The sequence below is a fragment of the Dendropsophus ebraccatus genome, chromosome 11, assembly GCF_027789765.1.
Source record: "Dendropsophus ebraccatus isolate aDenEbr1 chromosome 11, aDenEbr1.pat, whole genome shotgun sequence".
Lineage (NCBI taxonomy): Eukaryota > Metazoa > Chordata > Amphibia > Anura > Hylidae > Dendropsophus > Dendropsophus ebraccatus.
This window is the reverse complement of record NC_091464.1, coordinates 26,781,576-26,804,002: the sequence shown is the minus strand read 5'-3', so window position 1 is coordinate 26,804,002 and position 22,427 is coordinate 26,781,576. Positions and strand designations below refer to the sequence as shown.

Here is a 22,427-nt window from a genome sequence, read left to right as displayed (position 1 = left end):
TGAATTTTTGTATCATGCGAGTTTTACATGTTTCTTTATCTGTATTTTCACTCACAATTCTGTCTACTCTCTCAAGTTGACTCTTTACTATACTTCTAAATACATGTGGCGGATAAAAAAAAACTAGTTCTATGTAAATAATTATTTTTATCCGTGTCTTTAGTGTATAGTGTCGTGGTTAGTTGTCCTTCATGTAGATGTAATTCCACGTCTAGGTAATGTATCGTGTGTGGATGGTATTCTACAGTGAATTTTATAGTATCGTGACTAGCATTTAACTGTTCAACAAACATTAATAATTTTTCCTCTGTGTCGCTCCACACCATGAACACGTCGTCCACGAAGCGTAGCCACGTGGACGACGTGTCCATGCGGGGGACAACATACTGTCTTTCATACATCTTTATAAAAATGTTTGCAACACTGGATGCTACAGAAGAGCCCATTGAGACTCCGTACGTCTGTATATAATAATTCTCGTTAAATCTAAAATAATTTTTGGATAATGTAAAGTCCAGTAGTCCCATGATAAATTTTACCATGGGATTGGTAAGTCTGGAATCCTGTATTAATGGCTCATGTATTTCATGCTTTCAGTATGCGGAATATTCGTGTACAGGGATTGTACGTCCATTGTACACAAATATGTGATGTTAGTCATAGAAATTTGTTTAACTTTGCATAAAAAGTCCTGCGGCTGCCTCAGGCATCTCGGAAAAGTTTTTATAATTTCCTGCAAGAAGCTGTCCACATATATTGCTGGTGGTTGTAATAATGATCCAATCAGTAAAACAATTGGGTATCCAGGAGGTTTTTGTAACGATTTGTGGATTTTCGCAGCCAGATACAGTACTCGTGTCCGTGGTTCTTCAACTCTAAGTGCTTCTGCTGTTTTTTCGCTTATGATATGTGTTATGACCGCTTCTTCTATAAATTTTTCTATTTCTCGTTGATATATGGGAGTAGGATCCCCATTCAATTTCCTGTATACAGTACTATCACTTAGCTGCTGCATAGCTTCCAATAAGTAATCACTTTTATTCATTATGACGATGGTCCCTTACAAAGGGAATGCTATTGGATAAGAACATTGGATAGCGTGGAACCCAAAGGGTTAAATTAAATATGTAGTTTTAGATAATTCCTATAAGGGTTAATATAAGAACCTTTCATTACCTTTTACTAACGTCCGGTACATTATACGCTGAAATGTATATTATTCATGTATGTAATACAGCAAAATGCATATGTAATGATTTATTTACCTGAAATATCACTCATGATGTCATAATTAGAGGCCGGGCTGTATGGAGTAAAAGGGAGAGGGGTGTATCCCGTCGGCACGCATGAGTAAGAGGGACACGCCCTCGAAACGTCGCGTGGTAGACGGGACCCACGCCAACTCCGTGGATGCAGACCTCCAAAGCCTCCTCAGCTGAAAATACGTATAAGAAAATGAATAAAATATAAAGACGGCAAAAAGTGAGTCTATCTTCTGCTTACTTATCATTTTCCACTATTGTATAATTGTTGGATAAGCACTACACGCTGGCTCCAATCCCCATTGTATGACATTATGGGGACTACCTGCAGAGGGGTATGTATACAGTATAGGGGAACAACTACAGAGGGGGGGAGGGAGGTATACATTATGGGGACTACCTGCAGAGGGGGGTGTATACAGTATGAGAGAACAAATACAGAGGGGAGAGGGATGTATACAGTATAGGGACTACCTGCAGAGGGGCATGTATACAGTATAGGGGAACAACTACAGAGGGGGGGGGGTATACATTATGGGGACTACCTGCAGAGGGGGATGTATACAGTAAAGGGGAACAACTACAGAGGGGGGGAGGGAGGTATTCATTATGGGGACTACCTGCAGTGGTGGATGTATACAGTATGAGAGAACAAATACAGAGGGGAGAGGGATGTATACAGTATGGGGGCTACCTGCAGAGGAGGGAGGTATACATTATGGGGACTACCTGCAGAGGGGCATGTATACAGTGAAGGGGAACAACTACAGAGGGGGGGGGGGGGGGAGTTATACATTATGGGGACTTCCTGTAGCGGGGGATGTATACAGTATGGGGGCCTAGCAACAGTGGGACATTCAGTATGGTGACCAACTACCATATAGAGTGGAGCTACAGTGTAGGGGCATACTTTGATTCTCTGAAAATAAGATGTACCCCAAAAAATAAGTCCTAGCCCCTTTTTCAGAGAATAAAATAATTTAGGACCCTGTCTTATTTTCAGAGAAACATGGTAATACATTTTAAAGGACACTTATTTGTAAGCCCTGTTAAACATCCATATCCATATGATTATCTCTACTGGGATCGATATTATACCAATAAACCAAAAACCCAATAACTTGGTTTACTTGGAGATGAGTTAATAAAATAATACACAAAATAAGAACTTTGTTAAGGTCGCACAGTTTATTTCCAAGAGTATAAAGTACAGTATGTGTGTCTTAGCTGTCTCCTTCACGAGTGCTTGTATCCAGCAGATGGAGGAATACCAGTGGAAGTAACAATGTGAACTCATTGACTCACCGCATTTAAGACCCTAAGTGCCTCTTATAAAGCAGCTTTATTATCAAACATACATCTTCTTTCTTCATACACATAGGGGGAGATTTATCAAAGGGTGTAAAATTTAGACTGGTGCAAACTGGCCACAGCAACCAATCACAGTTCCTCTTTCCTTTCAGCACTGCCTAAAGCTGAGCTGTGATTGGTTGCTGTGGGTTGTTTGCACCAGTCTAAATTTTACACCCTTTGATAAATCTCCCCCAATATGTACAGGGCCGTATGAAGACGCCCCATCGTGGGGGAGCCTGGTTTCGGCCACATGCAGTTCTTTACATGTAGAAACGTTGTCTGAATCACATTTTTATGGTTTTTAACTGTTTAAAACAGATTTCCAAATTGAATGAAGATTAGAGCCGTCTGCATATTGTCTGAAGGAATTTTCACCACAGGATTAATAGATTGGTCCGTAATAGCTCCAGGCGTCACAGCCATACCAGACCTGAACAATACTGCCACACCAGACCTGATTATACCTCCCCCCCACCCCCCTCAAAACGTCACCAGATTTACTGGCAAGTCTGACTGAGACGTGAGAGACTAAAAAAATAAAAACAAAAAAAGGTTGTTGTTTTTTTTCCCCTGCTCCCTGGTTTTGCCCCCCTGCAAGGTGCTGCCCTAGGCACCGGACCACGAGTGCCTAGTGGTAAATACGGGCCTGAATATGTATCCATTTACTGGATTGAAGTACAGACCTGACTTTTCTTTATGCAGTTTAGTGAGAAGGTTCTGCATGTCCCGGAGCTGCACTCACACGCTCAAATTTATTATTGTAAATGCGTCAGAATACTACCCCATACCCAGTGCTTTTTCAACACTTTCTACTAAAATAGGGTGGGGCCTTAGTTAAAAGGGGTGGTCTCTGTAAAGTGGGAGTGGCTTTAGTTACAGAAAAAATTACAGCATAATCTAGCCTAGTCTATACTATGATGGAGATTAAAAAAAAAAAAAAAAAGTATTCTAAAATACTTGATGAGAAGCTATTGGTATATTTCTATTATGCTGCTTAGACACGGATAGGTCCTTGGTGTTTAATAGTACAAATAAATCTTATTTTCCTAATGTGTCCATTACAAGTCATCATATAAAGTGCTATCTTAGTGATCACAATAGATGCTGCATATGCATCAAAACCAAGATTCATTTTATTATTAATGAAAGTCCATAATCTGGCTGCACGTGGGGAAGCATTTACTGTATATACGTTGTGTCATTATGTGTCAGGTGCAGTGGCACAAAGTGTACTCCTATGGCGGTCGTATAGTGACGTGTATGTCACATGCTTCTCCATGTGCAGCCATCTTATGGACAGAATCGATGTCTGAGCTACACGGACAGGGAAGAAAGGGCATGGGCCTTTCTCATTAAAGAAGAAGTCTGGCCATTTTTAAAATCTGTTAGCTAGCAGGGGGGAATTCGATCAGGAGTACGAACTTACATCTTCCCGTGCCTGCAGTGAGCAGCATGTCCAGCCCCGGGACCCCTGCCGAAAGGCATTTTCCAACGAGTTGTGATGACGTCACGACTTCAGCCAATCAGTGACTGGAGCGGCGTCCCATCCCAGTCACTGTCTGGCTAAGTGTCCAGTCCATCAGCCGGGTCCTGACATGTCAGTTCTGGAGATCACAGTGCCCAATGTGAGTCTGGAGGCCAGTCCTGCCGCTCACCGCGGGCACAGAGAGAGGTGAGTGCCTACTCCTGATCAAATTCCCTCCTGCCAGGTTTTAAAAATGGCTGGACTTCTCCTTTGAGAAGAACCGACACATCATCACCCGACCACCTCCAGAAGCGGGACCCGGCGGGATTAGGTGAGTATAGGGGGCTCTAACGGGGGGTCGGGAGCCTGTCACCCCGGCACGGGGGGTGACAGGTTCCCTTTAAGTCTGAACAACCCCTTTAAATTAAATGAATTGCAATTTAAATGATTTTTTTTACAATAAAGTGGCCAGTCCCTTTAGCGGTTGAGTATGTGTTATATATTATAATCCACAGAGCTTTTTTTTCCCACTCTTGGAGCATCCCTTTAATATACAATACAATGGGGGAGATTTATCAAACTGGTGTAAAGTAGAATTGGCTCAGTTGCCCCTAGCAACCAATCAGATTCCACCTTTAATTTTCCAAACAATCTGTGAGGAATGAAAGGTGGAATCTGATTGGTTGCTAGGGGAAACTGAGCCAGTTCTACTTTACACCATGTTTGATAAATCTCCCCCAATGTTTCTTCCTCTTGGTTTGGAGATATATGCGGCATATACTGTGAACGCTAAGGGTACTATTACATGAAGCGATTTTTCGACGATTAGCGATAAACGAACTCAAATGTCCGCTATGGCAACCGCCCTGAAATCGTTCACCCAATTACACGGAACAATGATTGTTACTTATGATCGTTATTGTGTTTGTCCTGTCGTCGCCACTGCGTTCACCAATACTGCGAACGACGTCTTATTACATGCAAACGATTTGTAAATGATCAACGATAAAAATGGGTCCAAATTCTATTAAACGACCAACGATTTCTCGGTGTCTTGTAATGTGCATATTACGGGGAAAAAAGATTTACTTGTACTACAAAACACTAAGTAGCCAAGGCTGATCCCTGCTTAAGCTCCTCGGTGCTTCGTTCCTCTAATTTTTACTAGAAAATGTCTGATCGTTGCTAGGTTACATCACAAGGAGCAAATAGGGTATGTCTCGTGCACTGATGAAGAGACACAGAAATAAAAAAAAAATAAAAAAAACATGACCAAATCTAAGGCAAGGGAGAGGGGGAAAAGTGTTGCTCAGCACTTAACGGGGAGATGTTAATCTGGTGCACTTTGTTCTATAATGTGTTATTTTACATTGCAGGCAGGGAGAGCAATCAGAACCCATTATGCTTGAATGACAGGAATAAATATGAGGAGAGACTTTGCCTCAGTGATGCGGAGCACTTCTGCTTCACAAAACTAATGTTCGGGAAATCTGTCTCTAATAAGATGCCAATAAAGCAAGCAGCAAAGGCAGGCAATGAAATTTACCCAATTTTATGCGTTGTGCAAAATGACCCCTATTTCCTTTCATTAAGACAGTTGGAAGCTACGTTGTCGGTATACATCACAATACTGTTAACAAGGTATTAAAGGTGTAGTTCACATTTTTTTCTTTCAAATCAACTGAGATTTGTAATTTCCTTCTATTAAAAAAATCTCAAGTCTTCCAGTACTTCTCAGCTGATGTATGTTCTGCAGGCACCTCTGCTCTGTCCATGACAGGAACTGTCCAGAGCCGGAGCAAATCCCCATAGAGAACCTCTCTTGCTCTCCAGACTGGAAATAATACAACTTCCTGCAGGACATACAGCAGCTGATAAGTGCTGGAATACTTGAAGTTTTTTTTAATAGAAAGAAATTACAAATCTCTGGCACTTGCTGGGACCAGTTGATATGAAAGAAAAATCTTTTTGGTGAACAACCCCATATACTGTGTTGTGGGCATACACTACTAGTAAATACGTTCAGTCCATTCCCCCAAAGGTATACATCGTGTTTGTAGTAGACTACATTTGCTCTACTATAATCAATGGTGTCCCTGCAGGTATGGCGTAGTATACAGTATAATACCTTTATGAACTTATGTTTATGTATACTGGCAATGTAAACAATGATGTGAGAGGGGACTCAATCTACATATATTTATATATCCCAATTTCTAGATAATTACATATAATTGTATCTCATACCTTGAGAACTTCATTAAACTCAGGATTAGTTGTGTTGGTCTTTATTTTTGTCTTCCGTTTGCTCTGGCGTGACTTGTCTGGGAGAAGGTACGCCTTTACATACCTAAAACACAATATTGGGTAGAGTAATGTACACAAATATATATATATATATATATTTTTTTTTTTTTTTTTATTTATTTTTTAATCTCCTGTGCCCCCACCAATTTATCCTTCTTATATATTATTTACAGACGCACGCACTGTAAAATAAAACCTAAATATGGTGGTAATTTGGAATGAACATAAAACAGTGTACAGTATATAATAAAACTGTATTTTGCTAAAGCAGGTTGTAAAGAATGAGCATGTTTATGATTTATATAGTTGTAATCAATTACGGATGTTATTCCATACAGTGTGTGCACTGCCGGCAAATTTCCTATTGATTTTACAGCATATTATTATATCAAAAAATATGGCCGTATTTATTAGAGATGAGCGAACCGGGTTCGTGTTCGAGTCCATCTGAACCCGAACGATCGGTATTTGATTAGCTGGGGCTGCTGAAGCTCTAAGGTTGACTGGAAAACATGGATACAGCCAATGACTATATCCATAATCTCCACATAGCCTTAGGGCTTTATCCAACTTCAGCAGCCACCGCTAATCAAATGCCGAAAGTTCGGGTTCGGATCGACTCGAGCATGCTCCAGGTTCGCTCATCTCTAGTATTTATACCTTAAAATTACATCCATTTTTTTTTTTACAGTGTGTGAACATAGCCTTAGCCTGTATATGTAAAGAAAGAACATAGCACTATATATAAATCCATTCTCTACAAATTTCTGTGTAGTACTAGTTCTCTCCTTACACATACAGGGTTATGGTAGTGCATAAAGAAAATATATAAGGGGAGATTTATCAATATGGTGTGAAACTGGCTCAGTCGCCCCTAGCAACCAATCAGATTCCACCTTTTATTCCTCACAGACTACTTGGAAAATGGAAGGTGGAATCTGATTGGTTGCTAGGGGCGACTGAGCCAGTCTCACTTTACACCATGTTTGATAAATGTTCCCCATTATGTATAAAGCAACAATGCTGCAAAAGCAGAAGAGAAACCCAAATGCATGTTGTCTTCTACAGAATACTGAAGCCTCATTTATAATGCAATAACATTATACAAACCCCATATAACAAGGTGCACAGATATCTATATAATAAATAATTCTTTCTATGTAAAGTAATGAATAGTATACAGAGACAAAGAGAATCTTACGGGTCGGTTTTGTTCTTTTTCTCATCGGCCACTGCGAGGTTTTTACAGCTCTTCACCAGAACATTCAAAGCGCCTGTTTTATAGCTGTAATTAAGATTTAATATGATTTCTCCGGAGACTTTCACATTATCATAGTCCCAGTTTTCACTGTAGGCACTTACAGTGCTATTAATACTTGCCTGAAATAAAACAGAAAAATGTAAACTTTTACCTCACATACATGGTTCATGGAGCAGGATAACATATACTTCTTATGGTTATGCCCATTGGTTATTGTAGAAAGCAGGCAAGATGTTGGTCATTGGAAGCTTGGAAGCAATGGAGGCATGGACAAAGGACTATTTTACTTTCCAATGGACTGTGTGGTAGCTCTGCAAAAATATAGGAAATATCTAGTGTCCAAGTAAAGAGATTTTGGCGTCGAAATTCTGCCATGTGAACAGCAGAGCGGAAGTCCCATTGAACTCAATGTATAATTGCTCTGCACCAATTTTTTGGGCAGAATTTTAAAGGGGTTGACCACGCTATAGTAAAATAGGTCAGTACAAAGTATTAGTAAGTGTACTCACTGTATATACTGACAGTAGCTCCCTGTGTACCTCATAGAGCTTAAATCAGACTACCCTCCTCCAGGCTGGGCTGCCCTGCTCTGTTTTGTTTCAGTCCACAAAATGGCTGACATGGAGGAGCATGTGACCATGCCCTGTCCACTGTGTTCTCCATAGACATATACAGGCTCAGTGGTGGACAAAGGGGTGCGGGGCCTGGTCACATGCTCCTCCATATCGGCCATCTTATGGACCAAAACACCACAGAGCAGGACAGCACAGCCTGGAGGAGGAGAGTCTGATTTTAGCTCTATGAGGTACACAGGGAGCTGCTGTCAGTATATTCAGTGACTACACTTACTAATACTGTACACTGAGCAATTTTACTATAAAGTGGCCAACCCCTTTAAGCAAGGATTCAGTGAGGAAATTCCTCACCTTTTGCTTAGTGTGAACTGGCCCTTGTTAGACCAAATTAAAGGGGTATTTTTTATTTAACTCAATTATGCTCAAGATAGGGTCATGGATGTAGACTGTGGCAATTAATAACTAACTGGACCTGTTATACTATTACAGGGGCATCTTAGAAAAGGCATAAAAAAATAAGTGTGGTAGCCTTTGTGTGACATATAGGCATGTCCCAGGATATCTGGTAGCACAAATAGTAGTTCCCATATAACAATAAAAAAGTGATACTGTAAGCCCCTCTTACTCTCGCTATACTTAATTGGTTAACAGTGTCGACTAGGCGGGGCTTCACAGCAGTTGGGCCCCATCTCTCAGCTGGGGAGAGGCCCCAACTGCCATGAAACCCCGCCTAGGTGACACTGTCCACTGATGAAATGAAGCAATTTTGGAGCAGAAAGAAGGGACGCAGAAAAGTTTTATACAGGTATATCATTGAATGTGCAGCATGTAAAGGGGTATCCTACTCAAACATAACTTTTCATATGTTGCTGCACCTGGTGAGGCTAACTATTCCTTCCACATGTGTTATCTATTCAGTCTCCTTCCCCCAGTTCTGAGCTGCTGCTTTCTGCTAAAGACCCAAAATCTGTGTGTGAGCCTTTCTCACTGTCTCCCTCCCCCTCTCTTCTGAGACAGCTGATGTAAACAAATCCCTGGCTGGTTTTATCTGTAACATTGTGGCTTCTTTGTAATGCCGGAAGGGTTAATCACAGTGAGCTCATTAGCAACCTGACCTCTGATTAACCCTTCCAGCATTACCAGCTACAATGTTGCAGATAAAGTCAGTCAGGGACTTGTTTACATCAGCTGTCTCAGAAAAGAGGAGGGGGAGACAGAGAGTAAGGCTCACATACAGATTTTTGTGTTTTAAGCAGAAAGCAGCAGTAGCTCAGAACTGAAGGAAGGAGACTGAATACATAATAACAAGTATGGAAGGAATTGTTAGTCTCACCTTGGGCAGCAACATATCAAAAGTTATGTTTGAGTGGAATACCCCTTTAAGGTGCAGAAAACCGCACATAGAGTAAGGGGGTTGACAGTATCACTTTAATCTTACATCCATTAGTGTCCATTGAGCCCCCTCTCCATGCCACGGTCTAATGATGTTATCCACACTCTCTCTGTCATGAGGAAGGGAGATGGGGCTCAATGGACGCTAAGCCCCGCCTTGGTGACACTCTGTAACTGATGGTGCCAATAATAGCACACAGGAAAAATAGTTTGACAGAATCTCTTTAAAGACTAATCTCCAACGATCTCCAAAAGATGCCATTTTACTATACTACAATACCAACTGTGTCCTGTTAATGGCACCATCAGTTACAGAGGGTGTCACTAAGGCGGAGCTTAGCATCCATTAAACCCTCCCTTCCCAGCCTCATCACAGAGGGAGTGTGAATAACAGCACTAGACTGAGACAGGAAGAGGGGGCACATTGGACACTAAGCCCCGCCTTATTGACACTGTCTGTAACTGATGGTGCCAATATCAGCACACAGAAAAACTGGGGTCATCTTATCACTTTAAGAAGCTACAGAGAAAGCCTTTTACTGATTAAAAAATGGATAGGATGGCACCCTACCAGCCCATTATGAGAGAAAACTAAGTTAAAAGGTTATATATGATTGATGATATTGAGGAGTTTACGGCTCATCTTTGTCTTGTAGTGTCCAAACGGTAATTGTAATTTTAATCATGTTAGAGACTCATTTACTAGTGTCATTCCCAACACGTATTGATTCACGGTGCTATAATCAATAACTATTGAGTGTCAACCTAAATAGAAAGTGGGGATTAATGTGAATCCAGACCCGGCACAATGTGCTGTGTAATCCTCTCCATTTGTTTTGTACAGTAGAAAGGACTATCCAAGGTTCTGCCTCATCTCGGCTATTTCAAGTGGAATCTTCAAACCTATCCATAAACTGCCAAGTGCCTGACAAGGGGCCCAGGGTAACAGTCTTTGAAATATCTTATATTGATTTTCCCTTTTTTTTTCTTTTAACAAAGTCTTCACAGTAGCTGAGCAACCTAATGCAGCATTTAAGAAGAGATTTAAAAGAGCTGTAAAACTAATCACAGCTCCGGAGGACGAATGCCAAAAAGGTGTTAAAAACAAAAGGGATTACATCCACTTCTTCTATTCAAGCTATGCAATTTCACATAAGGATGTTAGAGTTCATCATTTGGGTCAGGGTATTATCTAATAGAACATTAAAGTATAAATAAAACCTAGCATTGCCATCAGGATGTGCCGCCTACTCCCTACAGATGCTATTGCTAAGTAAAAGCTATAATAACCAGCCAATGCAAAAATATTATTCATTAAATAAATAAATTAAAGGAAATCTGTCACTAGGTTTATGCCGCCTTAAATGAGGGCAGTATAAACTAGTAACAGAAATGCTAAACAGATCGGTGTATTACTTATATCATTTTGTTCAGTCGTTCTCCTAATATGCAGGAGAATAGGATTCTTGCCACACCCCTCCCTCCACCCTACAGCTGCTGATTGACAGTTGATGCCTATACACAGCTTGGATAGATAACTGCCAATCAGCAGCTGGTGGGCGGAGTTTTCTGCTTCTCATGAATATCCAGGACTACTGGGCTCACGCACATAATGGAGACCACTACCTATTGTCTGTGTAATTCAGGAGGATATCTCTGGATCAGTAGCATAGAACAATGTAAGTGATACATCATTCTGCTCAGCTTCTCTGTCTCTAGTTTATGCTACCCTGAGATAGGACAGCAAAAAGCTACAGAGTCTCTTTAAGAACACATTTTCACCATAAAGTGGTGAAGTAAGAATAACAGTGTAATTGATCGTAAAAGGATACTAATATATATACCTTTCCACACTAAAAATACAACAGTAATGAAAATAGTAGGCATATTCTGGGGTCCCAGCTTTAGCATCAATACCTGTATATGCATGACTGGCCATGTGACATGTACTCTTATGAATGTGTTTTAGAGGAAGTTACATTACAGGCAAACCACGTAGCGTTAGTCTGTTCATGTTGCTATGGCAACCCAAGAGCAAGCGTACTCTTAATATTTTAGTTAGCAGTTAGAAAATCGAAAGAAGGAGAGAGATTGTATACTTTATTTCAACTAACTTTATTGCTACCTATAGAATCCCTTAAAAGCATAGTTTCCCCCAACAAAAAATTCTTTCAAATCAACTGGTGCCAGAAAGTGCCAGAGATTTGTAATTTACTTCTATTAAAAAATCTCAAGTCTCCCAGTACTTATCAGCTGCTGTATGTCATGCAGAAAGTGGCGTTTTCTTTCCACCCTGACACAGTGCTCTCTGCTGCCACATCTGTCCATGTCAGGAACTGCCCAGAGCAGCAGCAACTCTCCATAGAAAACCTCTCCTGCTCTCCAGACTGGAAAGAATACCAAGATTCAAAAGAATAAATTTGCTGGCAATATATATATATATATATATATATATATATATATATATATATATACATACACTCACCGGCCACTTTATTAGGTACACCTGTCCAACTGCACGTTACCACTTAATTTCTAATCAGCCAATCACATGGCGGCAACTCAGTGCATTTAGGCATGTAGACATGGTCAAGACAATCTCCTGCAGTTCAAACCGAGCATCAGTATGGGGAAGAAAGGTGATTTGAGTGCCTTTGAACGTGGCATGGTTGTTGGTGCCAGAAGGGCTGGTCTGAGTATTTCAGAAACTGCTGATCTACTGGGATTTTCACGCACAACCATCTCTAGGATTTACAGAGAATGGTCCGAAAAAGAAAAAACATCCAGTGAGCGGCAGTTCTGTGGGCGGAAATGCCTTGTTGATGCCAGAGGTCAGAGGAGAATGGGCAGACTGGTTCGAGCTGATAGAAAGGCAACAGTGACTCAAATAGCCAACCGTTACAGCCAAGGTAGGCAGAAGAGCATCTCTGAACGCACAGTACGTCCAACTTTGAGGCAGATGGGCTACAGCAGCAAAAGACCACACCGGGTGCCACTCCTTTCAGCTAAGAACAGGAAACTGAGGCTACAATTTGCACAAGCTCATCGAAATTGGACAGTAGAAGATTGGAAAAACGTTGCCTGGTCTGATGAGTCTCGATTTCTGCTTGAACATGACAATGAGTTCACTGTACTCAAATGGCCTCCACAGTCACCAGATCTCAATCCAATAGAGCATCTTTGGGATGTGGTGGAACGGGAGATTGGCATCATGGATGTGCAGCCGACAAATCTGCGGCAACTGTGTGATGCCATCATGTCAATATGGACCAAAACCTCTGAGGAAGCTTCCAGCACCTTGTTGAATCTATGCCACGAAGAATTGAGGCAGTTCTGAAGGCAAAAGGGGGTCCAACCCATATATATATATGTATATATATATATATATCTCCTCTGGGCCTACAATGTGCCATTTATAATACTGGTGTCTTCTTATGGAGTGGAGGTGCCTTGGGGTTCCCTCAAGCACCAGGGCCCAGTGTGAATGCCACCTCTACACCACCTATAGTTACACCCCACTTTAAATGTATGAAACACGCAGCATGTTTAGAGCTTCATGATACTGGGGGTACTTGTTAACACATTTATTAAGTCTGACGTTTGTAGCAATACCTTGCGAATTGCCTCTACATAAAACCCAATGAAACCAATGCCAACTCAAAGCTGGAGTAGGTTTTGTTAACATTTTTGCTGGGAAAATGTTAAATGTGGAGCACGCAGAGGCCACGCCCCCTCTGCATGCGGCAGCACTGCAGCTCCAGGCCTAGGGCACGGATGCTTTAGGCCACTCCTCCTTGATTCCTGGCGTAGTCAAGGAGGCCTAAATACCGTTCCATGAGAAAGGCTGAGCCCTGGACTGGACATCGTGTGATAAAGTGAACAAAATGGTAATTGAGTGGCAGCCGGTACAGATTTGCTTTAAGTTATGGACCAGAGATGTAATAGTAATAGAAAAACCTACTCAGCTGCGATTAGCTGAGCATAACTGTGCTCAGCCAATCGCGGCTGGACAGCTGTTGACGGGGCAGAGGGCGGCCGGCATGAGGGACGGCTGGAGTGGTTCAGCCGGCCTCCCGAAGATGTCGTCGTTGTCACAAGATGGCGGCCGGGGGTTGACACTAATGCGGTGAGTATAATGCACCACACTTCCGGAGTGGGGTGGGGACAAGGGGAAGGGGGCAATTCACTTACATAACACACATTACAAAGTTGTATAACTTTGTAATGTGTGTTATTTTGTGAATAAATGTTTAGCGCGCACTACCTCTTTACTTTTTCCTGGTCAACCTTTTTAAATGAAAGCGTTTTAGAATAATGTATGTCTGTAGAGTACATGTCTCTTCTGTTTTCCTGTGGTTCTGTATACACACTAACATTCTTGCTATAACATTCTTGCTATATAAGCCATACTTAATGTAGTTGTATATTTCACTCCTGAGCATTACAAGAGCTGCCATACCATCTAGTAGTCTCTAGGGAACCATAAACAGCGAGACTATACATTACCATTGACTTCCATTACCTTAGATGAAAGTGTGTCACATCACTGTCAGCCTAATATGCTATTGATTGCACCAACGTGTCAGGGCATGAGACAGAAAGTAACACTATATAATACCATCTAAGCTGCAGCTGTATACCGTTATAGGCGGTCATAGTTTTCTGATATCATTCAATAATAAAAGAAATGTTTACGCTATCTCTAAACATGGCCACTGACTCCTATAATTATATTTCTTTCCCATACTGAAGTAAACTTGATACCTACTGACAAGCTAACAATTTTCCATTACAGTTGAATTTCTACATGAGTCACATGAGAATTTTTGGGGTTGTCTCAATCCCCCTTATAGAACTATGCCCATATACTCCTGCAGGTAAGATACAGTCCTACAACCTGTCAATCTAATGTAATCGATTAATATTTATGGGGTATTCCCATCGATCTGTAGGATGGCAGATAAAAAATTGATCGTAAGGGGTACGACCACCAATCTTGGGAATGGAATGCAATCAGCCCACAATGAGTGGAGCACCTGTGAGGCCACTGCAGCCTGTGCTCTATTTATCCTCTATAGAGACACCTAAATCTTCACAGTTTGGCTCTTGGAAGCATTCAGCAGCCCCATAGAGAATTGTGAAGAACAATATCAGTTATAATTGTCTACCGTGGTCCTTCGCAGCTCCTGCTGCATTTCTTTCCATTCCCCCGCTTCTCAACGTTTCTCCATGATTCTGAGGCAAGACAACTCACATGACTTGCCTGCTCAGCCATTCACTGTGATGGGACACCACTGCGGTCATTGATTGACTGAGAGAACATATCTCGCTCCGACCTCTCGTCTCTAAAGCAGGGAACTTGAAGGAGCTGTATGCGAGACTGGGGTAAGTATCATAATTTTTTTTCTTTACAGCAGCCTCAGCAAAATTATAAAGGGCAATGCCAAGTGATGGACCCCCTCTATAACATCTGCATGTCTTAATATTTAGATGCATATTATTGGGAATAACACATATATATATAGAGAGAGAGAGAGAGAGAGAGAAAGGAAAAAACTTATCTACTAAGCAGTTATAAAATGAATAGATGGGTACAACAAAATGGGATCTGCCTTTAAGTGATGTTCATATACCCTAGTAGGGAATATTAAACAGATGGGGGTTTCAAGGCAAACTGAGCAATACAGTGGTACCTTGGTTCTCGAACTTAATTGGTTCTGGAAGGCAGTTTTAAAACCGAGCAATGTCTTCCCATAGGAAATAATGTAAATGTGATTAATTGGTTCCAGCAGCCACCAATAATTACCTACAATACTCATTTGTTACACTGATAAGTGCTCAGTATAATCACTACAGTACATTACAGAACAGCACTATACTGTACAGGACATTAAACATAAGAAATGTTCATCAGAACCAGCAATTATAGTACATTAGTCACCAACTCCTCACCCATCCTTTACTGTATAGTGCCCCCCCCCCCATCCAAGCACTGTAATGTATGGGAGATGGTGGTGCACTGCCTGTACTACTACTGCACTGTATATGCACTCCAGCAGTCTTATACAGCACTGTACTGTATGTGAAGCCTCACCACTGCTTAACTCGCCAGGTACAACCCACCATCCACGCTCGCAAAAACGCTCGAAAACCGAGCAAAGTTTGAATTCCAAACACTACTTCTGGGTAAATTTTCGTTCGAACACCAAGCAGTTCGATTTCCAAAGCGTTCGAAAACCGAGGTATTACTGTACCTCAATTTGTTCCCATCCATTTGTCCAACCTATGTATGCCATGAAATCAATATTTGATCAACTGAGACCGTTCTTGGATGTCATATTCGAAATTCATAAAGGTGAAACAATGCTATTCACCTGTATAGTTAACACTAACAATAGAAAATAAATGAACCAAGTATAGAAATAAAAAGGAGGAAATAAAGGGTTAAAATGTTAAAGGAAAACACAGAAATAAGTTTAAAGAACTCACAGTATCTGCATCAGCATCAGGGACATTTAAGTGGCTCCACTTCCTGTCCGAGACTGTCTGGGCATTCTTATAGGAGAAGAAGAAGAGCAGAAAGCAGCAATGATAACAGAATTAGAGACTCACACCAAGAAAAAAGCCAAAAAATAGTGAAATGTCAGAAGGAGATTCACAGCAAGCATAGAAGTAAATGTGTCAAGTTTTTACAAACGATATGTAGATCAAAGCCTGAGGAATCCATCAGAGGTGACAGACATGGCTGCCAAACTACAATTTGTTTTTGTCCCTGAAATTTGTAAAAAGTAAAAGTGGACATTGGCATTTTGTAAGATCGGTACAAATTGGTAATGTTTTAAGTTATCAAATGCTATTGATTAGATGTTCAATTTAGAAAATAATTAACTACTATTATTTTATTAAATATTCTGTCAGTATGGAAGTATTCTGCCTCCGAGACACAAGTACAACTAATAAGCAACTCTTAGAATTAGAAAAAAGGCCATAGCTGCCCGTGATCTGATTCTGGTAAAGCAATATACAATAGACTTAATCCAGCAATCTTGGACACAATGGTTTTTTTTTATTCCAATATGAGCAGCATACAAAACACCAATGTGCAGTGACCCCACTAGTAACCAGACATGTTTCAGACAAACGCACATCCTTGCTTACTGATGCTCATCAGTGAACAAGGACATGCCTGCGTCCGAAACATGAGGACTGATATTTCTGGTGAGCTGACACATATTGACATTATAATGAGTATCCTAAATTTGCACTGAACATGCACATGTATGTTTATTATGTTATACAGAAGCTCCTTATTAGATAAGGGCCAGTTCACACTGAGTAAAACTGGTGGATTTCTGCGGCGCAACTCTCCGCCGCGGAATCCCGCCAGTCTCCGTGTCATGCTGGCAGTCTATGGGACGGCTTACACGCCTCCTCTCTCCACTTGGAAGAATTGACATGTCAGTTCTTCCATGCAGAAAGAGGAGGCGCAATCCCTCCCATAGACTGCTGGTATGACACGGAGGCTGGCGGGATTCCGGAGTTGTACTCCGTGTGAACTGGCCCTAAGACTTATAAATGGCTGTGTATAGCGTTGAGCGGATCTGTCAAAATTTACGGGTTTTGCAATGTTATCCAAACCAAAATGCTCGGTGTTCGAGCCCCTGCGGCTGCAGAAGTTGGGTGCCTTCCTAGGGCTGCCAGAAAACATGAATACTGCCCATGTTTTCCAGGACTCACTAGGGCGGCACCCAACTTTCGCAGGTGCGGGGAATCAAACACAGAGCATTGGGATAGCGTTGCCGAACCCGAACATTTTGACATATCCGCTCAACACTACTCTTGTATTAGGAAAGGCCCTATACCTGTCGTCGCAAATTAAAAATATTCCAACAATCCAGCGATCATTTAATGTCACAGATATATAATCATTTATAGTCAGATTAATGATCACAGTGACTTCTATTGTTAGTTTATTTAAATTAGAACCAGATAGTGGATAGCAGATTGGGAAACCCATTGCCCCAGTAAGCTGTCCAAACAACCAAAGGACAAACTCATCTATCCGCCATCTCTATTCACAGGTAATGGCTCATTAGAAAATCTGTCTTTATAGATAAGACTTGAATGGGAAGAACATTTGGACTTGAATCCTGATATTCCTGCCAATGTGAAGCTGTTTTACTTAAACAAAAAGTTATTTAGTCATCACGAACACTGAGCCAAAGACAAACACTTCAATTCTTTTAGTGTTTGTGACAAAAGCATTATTATTTCTATAAAAATTAGGGCAAATGCAGAACCTTCTGTGACCGACCTGCGAAGGACTCACATCTGGAGAACCTACATCTCGGCCTCAGCTAAGCTGTACGTACATGATTTATTTTATTTTACGTTTCTATATTATTAACTAGAAAATGTACCCGGCGCTGCCCGGGTATAAAGTGTCAGTGTGTTAATTAGATTTGTTCTAAGGTGCCCAGGAGGCCAAGCTGAAGGTATTGTTTCATCTGAGTTAATCAGTGGAATTAGTGTATACCTGTAGTGCATAGTTGGAGGGGTTCTGTATACCCACAATGTATAGTTTTTAGGGGTCTCGCATATCTGTAGTGCATAGTTGGGGGGTCTGTATACCTGTAGTGTGTATTTGGGGGGGCTGTATACCTGTAGTGTATAGTTGAGGGAGGTCCTGTATACCTGCAGTGTACAGTTGGTGAAGGTCCTGTATACCTGTACTGTATAGTTCAGGGGTCCTGTATGCCTGTAGTATATAGTTGGTGCTGTATACCTGTAATGTATAGTTGGTGAAGGTCTTGTATACCTGTAGTTTATAGTTTGAGGGTCCTGGATACCTGTAGTGTATAATTGGTGGAGGTCTTGTATACCTGTAGTATATAGTTCGGGGGTCCTGTATACCTGTAGTAAATAGTTTGAGGGTCCTGTATAACTATAGTATAGAGTTGGTGGAGGTCCTGTATACCTGTAGTGCATAGTTTGGGGTCCTATATACCTGTAGTATATAGCTGGTGGAGTTCCTGTATACCTGTAGTATATTTGGGGTCCTGTATACTTGTAGTATAGAGTTGGTGAAGGTGCTGTATACCTATATTATAGAGTTAATGTAGGTCCTGTATACCCGTAGTATATAGTTGGTGGAGTTTCTGTATACCTGTAGTGTATAGTTTTGGGGTCCTGTATACCTGTAGTGTATAGTTTGGGGTCCTGTATACCTGTAGTATATAGTTGGTGGAGGTCCTGTATACCTGAAGTATATAGTTGGTGGAGGTCCTGTATACCTGTAGTATATAGTTTTGGGGTCCTGTATACCTGTAGTGTAAAGTTTGGGGTCCTGTATACCTGTAGTATATAGTTTTGTGGAGGTCCCGTGCACCTGTAGTGTATAGTTTTGGGGTCCTGTATACCTGTAGTGTCCTGTATACCTGCAGGGTTGTATTTACCCGTATGGCAGTGTTATCCAGTCACAGTATGGCGGTATTGGTCAGGTCTGGTGTGGCGGTGTTATCCAGTCACGGTATGGTGGTATTGGTCAGGTCTGGTATAGCGGTGTTATCCAGTCACAGTATGGCAGTATTGGTCAGGTCTGATATGATGGTGTTATCCAGTCACAGTATGGCGGTATTGGTCAGGTCTGGTGTGGCGGTGTTACCCAGTCACAGTTTGCCGGTATTGGTCAGGTCTGGTATGGCAGTGTTATCCAGTCACAGTATGGCGGTATTGGTCAGGTCTGGTATGGCAGTGTTATCCAGTCACAGTATGGTGTTATTGGTTAGGTCTGGTATGACAGTGTTATCCAGCATAGTATAGCGGTATTGGTCAGGTCTGGTGTGGCGGTGTTATCCATTCACAGTTTGTCGGTATTGGTCAGGTCTTATATGACAGTGTTATCCAGTCACAGTATGGCGGTATTGGTCAGGTCTGGTATGACAGTGTTATCCAGTCACAGTATGGTGGTATTGGTCAGGTCTGGTGTGGCAGTGTTATCCAGTCACAGTATGGTGGTATTGGTCAGGTCTGGTGTGGCAGTGTTATCCAATCACAGTATGGTGGTATTGGTCAGGTCTGGTGTGGTGTGTCAGTGTTATCCAGTCAAAGTATGGTGGTATTGGTCAGGTCTGGTGTGGCAGTGTTATCCAGTCACAGTATGGTGGTATTGGTCAGGTCTGGTGTGGCGCTGTTACCCAGTCTCAGTGTGGCGGTATTGGTCAGGTCTGGTGTGGCAGTGTTATCCAGTCACAGTATATGGCGGTATTGGTCAGGTCTGGTATGACAGTGTTATCCAGTCACAGTATGGCAGTATTGGTCAGGTCTGGTATGGCAGTGTTATCCAGTCACAGTATGGCGGTATTGGTCAGGTCTGGTATGGCAGTGTTATCCAGTCACAGTATGGCGGTATTGGTCAGGTCTGGTGTGGCAGTGTTACCCAGTCACAGTTTGCTATACCTGTAGTGCCCTGTATATATATGTACTGTATAGATGGAGTAGGGGGTCCTGTATATACATGTACTGTATAGATGGAGTAAGGGGCCCTGTATATACATGTACTGTATAGATGGAGTAGGGGGCCCTGTATACATGTACTGTATAGATGCAGTAGTGGGCCCTGTATATACATGTACTGTATAGATGGAGTAGGGGGTCCTGTATATACATGTACTGTATAGATGGAGTAGGGGGTTCTGTATATACATGTACTGTATGGATGGAGTAGGGGGTCCTGTATATACATGTACTGTATAGATGGAGTAAGGGGCCCTGTATATACATGTACTGTATAGATGGAGTAGGGGGCCCTGTATACATGTACTGTATAGATGCAGTAGTGGGCCCTGTATATACATGTACTGTATAGATGGAGTAGGGGGTCCTGTATATACATGTACTGTATAGATGGAGTAGGGGGTCCAGTATATACATGTACCGTATAGATGGAGTAGGGGGCCCTGTATATACATGTACAGTATAGATGGAGTAGGGGGTCCTGTATATACATGTACTGTATAGATGGAGTAGGGGCCCTGTATATACATGTACTGTATAGATGGAGTAGGGGGCCCTGTATACATGTACTGTATAGATGGAGTAGGAGGTCCTGTATATACATGTACTGTATAGATGGAGTAGGGGGCCCTGTATACATGTACTGTATAGATGGAGTAGGGGGTCCTGTATATACATGTACTGTATAGATGGAGTAGGGGGTCCTGTATATACATGTACTGTATAGATGGAGTAGGGGGTCCTGTATATACATGTACTGTATAGATGGAGTAGGGGTCCTGTATATACATATACTGTATAGATGGAGTAGGGGGTCCTGTATATACATGTACTGTATAGATGGAGTAGGGGGTCCTGTATATACATGTACTGTATAGATGGAGTAGGGGGTCCTGTATATATATGTACTGTATAGATGGAGTAGGGGGGCCTGTATATATATGTACTGTATAGATGGAGTAGGGGGTCCTGTATACATATACTGTATAGATGGAGTAGGGGGTCTACCAGTTATTACTGTGGATGTTGTGAGGCAGCTGCCCTAGCAACCATTGCTCCCTGTGAAAATGAAAGCAGTAATCCTATTGGTTGCTAAGGCTCCAACTGCCGTGTCTGCTGCAGCTAATTATATCACCTGTGTTTGCAGTGAGGAGATTTTCCCATTCATCTCTATGGGGCGCCTCTCTTTCCCCTCCCCCTCCCCTCCTGTACAGGGACGGGACTTCGCAATAACCTTCCCGGGCACCCAATGTATCTGTGTGCCAAATTTGGGGTCAAACGGTTCAGGCGTTTGGAAGTCTATAGAGGACAGACAGACAGACAGAAGGACAGACAGACAGACAGACTTTGATTTTTATGATATAGATTATGTATGCTGTTTTATGTGTGACCCTTATGGCTTACCTAATGCAAATACAGGATGGTGGAAAAATTATCAAATTATCATTTCACATAACCTGAACCTCAAACCATCATAATTTTCTCAGTTATTTCGACTTGGATGGCTATTCACTTAACACAATGGGTAGACACCATCACAGGAGGATAACATCTCCTCCTCATTACCATAATACCTAGACAGCGGTGACAGGACCAACTGCAGATCTAACAAGATTATCTGTATGCTTTGAGGTTTTTGATGTCTCCTATTCAACATCTATAAACCACAGGGTTGGACTGAGAGATAACAGAGAATAATTTCACAGTACTTTATTGTCTTATTGAGTCCTGCTTGGCTTTGTGCTGCAGAAAACGACAATAATATCATCGTCCAGACTTTGAAAAAAACATCTAAAGATCGTCAAGCTATTTCTATAGCTGGGACTACCTGAACAAATCTCCATTCCTCTCACCTTATGTTTAAAGGCCTATTACACCAAGCGATTATCGGCTGTATTCGGCTGGGTGTAATCGGCTGTATGCTGCTTGGTGTAATAGCTAATGTTAAAAGGCCGACATGCACAATGTCAACTGATCGTTGTCTTTAAATATATTGAAAAATTTGTAAATGATAACGACGGCCAGCTGGTGGATTAACACTGCGGTATTGGCCATGTAATCACCATGACGTAATAGTAAGTCAAGGTCCTTGTGGTACTGTTATGTCAAAGTGGTACTGCTTTCCCTCCATCTAAGAGCCATAAGTCTTTTATTTTTCTGGCAAAGGAGGAGGCATATTCTGGAACTATATATGAGCAAACTTGCAGTGATCCAGCAGTGTTGGCGCAGATCTGCAAGTGGAGCGGCGGGTTAGGAGGAAAGTAACAACTTGTTAGGTGCCAAGACAACCCCTTAAA

General features: G+C 41.7%; 1 protein-coding gene across 4 annotated transcripts in view; it reads right to left on the bottom strand.

The window, feature by feature from the left end:
* The window catches only part of SYTL5 (synaptotagmin like 5), a 159,590-nt gene that overhangs the window by 16,393 nt on the left and 120,770 nt on the right, over positions 1 to 22,427 (bottom strand). For 3 of the 4 annotated variants that reach the window (XM_069945560.1, XM_069945559.1, XM_069945561.1), the window contains 3 exons: positions 16,105 to 16,170; positions 7,589 to 7,767; positions 6,328 to 6,430 (listed from right to left, as the gene is read on the bottom strand). In XM_069945560.1, coding sequence (XP_069801661.1) covers positions 6,328 to 6,430; positions 7,589 to 7,767; positions 16,105 to 16,170 — 348 coding nt within the window. The remainder of the gene's footprint in view (positions 1 to 6,327; positions 6,431 to 7,588; positions 7,768 to 16,104; positions 16,171 to 22,427) is intronic. The other variant, XM_069945562.1, reaches the window with a different exon arrangement.